General features: G+C 36.3%; 1 protein-coding gene across 4 annotated transcripts in view; it reads left to right on the forward strand.

The window, feature by feature from the left end:
- Window positions 1-5,466, forward strand: part of SLC4A4 (solute carrier family 4 member 4) — a 314,261-nt gene extending 308,795 nt beyond the window's left edge. For 2 of the 4 annotated variants that reach the window (XM_072941127.1, XM_072941135.1), the window contains exons 25-26: window positions 378-457; window positions 1,158-5,466. In XM_072941127.1, coding sequence (XP_072797228.1) covers window positions 378-421 — 44 coding nt within the window. In that variant the 3' untranslated portion in view covers window positions 422-457; window positions 1,158-5,466. Of the gene's footprint in view, window positions 1-377 lie in introns of all 4 variants that reach the window. The other 2 variants (XM_072941149.1, XM_072941141.1) reach the window with 2 other exon arrangements.
- Window positions 5,467-6,000: the final 534 nt, after the last annotated feature.

Genomic DNA, 6,000 nt, shown 5'->3' on the forward strand with positions numbered 1-6,000 from the left:
TTTTTTTTACCCCCACCACAAATAGCAGCAGGACAAAATTGTGAACGCGGGAAATCTGAGGGCAAGCCTTAGTCACTAAGTAGGTGCTCTCTCTCAGAATGAGTTCCTTGCTGCCTCCTCACTGACGAGAACAGCAGTGGCCCATTCCAGAAAGCCCAGAATAAAGGAAATGGAGTGATTTTGGCTTTATCACACTGCTTAGATTCTGAGCTTGATACAGTGTTAATTGAAATTGTCTAAACTTGTCTTTCTTACCCTTTCTGATGGTGAAAGATGCATCCATTTTTGTGAAGACTTTGACTCTAATTTGACTCTAATGCTGTACTTTACCAATGACTACTATTTATGATTTTTAAAAGAATTCTTTTTCTTTCCAGAAGAAAGATCACCAACATTCCTTGAACGCCACACATCATGCTGATAAAATTCCTTTTCTTCAATCACTGGGTATGCCAAGGTAAAGGACAGCCTGATGCTTCACGTGGTTCTGCGGGACGATTGCCCCACAGAAATGGCATCAACGGCGTGTTATTGGCCGAACGCCCTGTTCTCCACCCTCTCTGCAATTTATCTTACATAAATTACCCAGTCACCCAGCCTCATCCCAGCTTCTACTTGTAGAAAGCATTCTAAGAGACCTGTTCAGCTTACTCTTAATAATGGAATCTTTCAACATCATCAAGGTAAAGCCCAGGATCAGAGTTAGCTCCTGTCCCATCGGTATCGCCTCTGATTTAAGGGTAGCTGGCATTTCCTGGAAGCTCTCCTCCAGTAGTTTTCTCCCCTCTTAATACAGCTCTGGAGATTTCAGATCCTCCTTGATTTTCAAAAACGTGAAATCTCTGAATATTTTCTTCATGTCAGGCCTCTTGTCTCTGACAGTGTCACCACACCACCCTCCCCTCAGTCCTTCTTGATTTTTTTTTGTCTAATCTAGGTTTGAGAGCTTATGAAATTTTTGCCTGAATTTCTTAACTGTTTGGTACTTTCATCCCATTTTTAAATGTTTGTTTTTAATACAGGAAAAGGAGATACGTTTTTAAAGAGAGCAAAGAAGGACCCACTTGACTTTTGTATGATGCGTAAACATTTGACAGATGATAAAGGAATTCTGATTTACTGTTTCCTTTCTTTTTTCGTTTTCTCTTTTTCTCTAGTCCTCCTAGAACTCCAGTAAAAGTTGTGCCTCAAATTAGACTAGAACTTGAGCCTGAAGACAATGATTATTTCTGGAGGAGCAAGGGAACAGAAACTACATTGTAACCTGTTTGTCTTTCCTAAAACTGACAGTTTTTGTTGTTTGTGTTCTTGTTTTCTATCTGGTGGTTTATTTTTTAAATTTTTGTTTCGTTTCGGGTTTTGGCCACTGGCCAAATAATGCAGTGCTCTCTCTGCTTCTCTCTTGCATAGGGAAAGACAATAGTGCACCGTTCCTTACCCACAGCATCTGAAGTGTCCCATTTTTGCTCTTATACCTTCAGATGTGTCCTCTGACAACCAGATTCCTCTGTCACTCAAGACACGCACAGACCCTGTCCTTTTCCTTTATTTAAGCAGAGAGGAAAAGTATTAAGGATTTTTTAACACCTTATATTAAAATATTGAAGGAACTTCCAACTTGTGCTTTGGAGCTGTGCTTACTGGCTTGTCTTTCTGTCTGGTCGAACAAAGCTTGACCTCCAGACAGGGCCTCCTGGCTTACAGCGCTCTCCGGGACTGGAAAAAGTGCTGCTATTCGAACTTGCTCTTGCTTGTCAACCCGAATCTTAAGAGTTATCACAAGAAGAAAAACTAAAGGTACTTTGCTCCCTGTAGAGAAACTATTGCCACCACGGTAGCAAGTGCTGGAATGTCCCTTTTTTCCTATGCAACTTTTTTTAACCCTTTAATGAACTTATCTGTTGAGTACATTGAAGAATATTTTTCTTCCTAGATTTTGTTGTTTAAATTATGGGGCCTAACCTGCAACTTATTTTTTGTCAATTTTTTAAACTTTTTTTTAATTACTGTAAAGAAAATGAATTTTTTCCTGCAGCAGGAAACATAGTTTTGAGTAGTTCTACCTCTTATTTGTAGCTGCCAGGCTTTCTGTAAAAATTGTATTGTATATAATGTGATTTTTACATAAACACACACACACACAAACACACACAGATATACCATCTTTAGGGTAAGCCAGAGAGCTAGATCGGACTAAAAACACCATGTTTCTAAGCATCCATTTTTCCCTTTCTTTAAAAGAAATTTAGCTGTTCTGTGAAGGAGAGTGGGGAGGAGGGGGAAGCTCCTGTGTGTTGGGAATAACTGATGTTTTGATAATTGTAGTATCCGGGCACAGACACTGATTGTATTACCATGTTGACGTCCTGTGCAGTATTGTTAGGTGTTTTTTTCATTTTGAAATATTTGTGTGTTTGTGTATGTACTCTGTGTGTGGCTGGTGCACATATGTGCAAAGTTAGAAAGAGACAGAGTGATGGTAGACAAAGGGCAAAGTTACCTAGCCTCCTGTGTCAGCTTCTGTAAAACCCAAACCACGTATGAAAAAATCCATCAGAGGTCCAGGGGACATTATGCAAATGAGGGTAAATATATTTTATTACCCAGTTAGCTGTCACCATCACTGATACAATAACCCTTACTTACAATACAAAATCCATAGGACTATTAATAGACCACTTACACGTTTATAAAGTATGGGAGTGCCAATAGATCTGCAGAGGTACGTATGTATACCTCTTAACTATATTCACACTTGTTTTTAAGATTGAACGGCAGTTCTTCTTTATGATTGGGACATTTAGAGTATATAGGCCTATACATATGTGTATCTGTGTATTTCAAAGTACCCCGTATTGAAAATTAGAAAAAAAGAAAATTATATCCTTATTAGCCAAATTTAGCATGTTATCTAAATGTAATGTTTTAGTAGGCTGCACTGTGAATTATGAATCTGCATTAAAAACAGCATTTTTAAATGCTGAATCCATAATTTTGGATTCCTATAACCATATTTGTGATATATCGTAACTAAGACAAGTTGATGAGTACTAGAAGCAGAATGAAACCACTTATTTTGGTTTCATAATGTGCACATATTGACTCCCACTCATCCTAATTAAATTATAATTCTGTTCTGCTGAAATTTTGATGATGGAAGTTTTGTTATTCTAAATTAGCTATTACTTTTATAGTATCTAGTAATCTGAAAACTTTGAATTTTATACAAATTAGACATAAATGGCCTACAATTTTTTTCCCTAAAATGAAAGTGGCAAATTAAATGGTATTTGTTAAAACCTCACATGCCAAATTTTGTCATCATGATTGCATTAAAATGATTCCTCTGTATTACCTAGTTTTTCATTACCTTAATATAAAACTATATAAGAAGCTTCTCCTTTTCCTTTACTGATGGAATCATCAATAAAATATTTTAAAACCATGAATAATAAGTTTAGCCTAACCTATGTTCTTGTTAAAGACACTTTTGTTCGCTTCATAAAAGCTCCAGATGTAAAAATTTACTTTTCTGATCATGAATCAAGTATTTGAGGATTCATGCCCCCATGTTCCTTTTGAAGAATTCCTAAAGCAACTTAACTCAGTATTTCAGCCTTTGAGTACATCTGAAAGCTATCTGCACCTTCATTTACTAGCCATATTCTGTGACAAAAGGTTGATGTTCATCATATGAATGCAGAGTAGTACCTCATATTTGCTAAAAGGAACTGTTAGTAGCAAACCTTTTCAATATTTTGGGACCCAGGAAAGTATTTTAAAAATCATTTACTTTCAGAGGAACACAAGTAGTTACCAAACAAACAAACCCCGAGGTCCATACAGAGCCACCGAATTATCTGTATTTTAACTGAATTTATTCATTGTTGAAGAACTAATCAGATTTTTGGGGTGGTTTTGTTTCTATGTAAACTGGACACAGAATACAACAGTAATTTTTTTTACAAAGTGTTTCTCCTTGATGGAAATACGGAGATAAAAGATGCAAGTTGTTAGAAGTAAAGGACTAAGTATACACTCAGGGTTGTTAACCAGAACCCTGTGGTTGTACAGACTTACTGTTGGAAGGAAAAGGATCACCAGGTCAAGGGTCTGCTTTATCAGAGCATAAAGGCCTGTGGTTTTGCATTTGGAAGAAAATCTCTTGGAGACACTTTTCCTTGATAAAAGTCAGTCTTCTTTACTGTGCAAAACCACTACCGACTTGGAATACTGATTATTTTGTGTGCCATACTTGGTAGTTTTCCTCCCTCTTCTTCTGGTCAATCCGTGGAGTCGGGTGGGGAGATGGAGGAAGTCAGAGAAGTGGGAAGACAGCAGCTTTTCTAATCAGCCCCCACCACCTCAAAGAACCGGGGCGGAGGGGGAGAAAAAGAATCGTCTGCCACCAGAGATTTAGTTTGTATATATTTTATGCACATGCACCAACACACACAGAGTAAATCTTTTATCAGCTATATATCGGTGTTTGATACAGAGAATGATTGTCTTCCGAGTTTTTGGTTCTTTTTTTAAAACTGTGTTAAGTACTTGAAATGTATTGACTGCTGACTATCTTTAAAAAAGCAAAGCAAAACGATTTAAGTTGTATTACAGAGGTTGACATTGTTCAGGGATGGGACAAAGCTTTCTTCAATCCTTTTCATACCACTTAATGATTTTGGTGCAGAACTTGAGATGTTCTTATTTATTCTGTGATATTTCCCATCCACTCTTCACAGCATGAGCGTGAAGCCCAGGGCACCAAGTGGCTGAACACGATCAGAGGATATTTTGCTTGGGCCTTGGGAGTTTTCAGATAATGATTTCATTGAGCTTCATTGCAGCCTGAAATAAAACAAAAAAGTTTTGGGATATATGCTAACCAGTCAAGTTGTGTTTTGACCAGAAATTTGGATACGTTCTATTTCTCGGCTCATTTCTTTGTGCTCTATGGGTACATGCAAAAATCCTGAATTCTGTTTCTTAGGCAAATATTGCAACTCAGGGCTAAAGTCATCCAGTGAAAATTTTAGAGCCAGAAGTAACTTTGTCCCAGCCCTACAATGTGAAAAGAATGAATAGTTGCCTCTTTTTAGCCATTTTCATGGCCGGTACATATCCGTACACATTACTTTTCAGAATCAATACGCACTTTCAGATAATCTTATTTTTATTCTCTTAAGTCTTTATTAACTTTGGAGAAATGATGCATCTTTTTATTTTAAATGAAGTAGATCAACATGGTGGAACAAAATGATAAAGAACAGAAAACATTTCAATATATTACTAATAATTTTTTTTCCAATATAAAACCTAAAATTCCTATAACATTATAGTATTTTACAGTTTTATGAAGCTTTCTATTGTGACTTTTATGGAATTAAGAGATGAAGAAGATGAGATATTTTAGCATTTATATTTTTCAAAATTAAATGTATACTTAAAATAAAGTAACTTTATGCATTTATGAGCGTCAAGTGCTTTTGTTCAACTCTTCAAATAATTATTAAGTGCCTGTTACTTCACTCCTCTGGGTTCTGTGGGTAATAGAAAGATGAGTAAGTCAGAGTGCCTGACCTCAGATTGCTTTTCATCTCTCTAGACAAGAAGATAAAATAAATGCCCAAATGATACAAAATAAGAAATTGTAAGAATTATCTAGTCATGTCTTAATGAAGTGCTGTCATGCAAGGATTCAAAGCAAGAAAAAGTATGTCCACTGAGGACAAAGAAATAGTTTATTGAGAAGATGGTATTGTTACTCTTCTTTTATAAAGTTGGTGAAATAGAAAATGTCATTTTTCTTGACTCTATATATGATATTGATGTATATAGTCAATTCTCATAGCAAAAGAACTACTAGGCATAAGCACTTACTAAGAAATAGTTACTCAAATTGAACAAAATCCTGGAATGGTGCTCGGCAGAAGATACATAACAGCTGGGCTGTCCAGGTTTCCATGTAATATTTACAACTCTAGGAAATTTCAGTTCAGC

The sequence above is a fragment of the Vicugna pacos genome, chromosome 2 (assembly GCF_048564905.1).
Source record: "Vicugna pacos chromosome 2, VicPac4, whole genome shotgun sequence".
In the NCBI taxonomy this organism is placed as follows: domain Eukaryota; kingdom Metazoa; phylum Chordata; class Mammalia; order Artiodactyla; family Camelidae; genus Vicugna; species Vicugna pacos.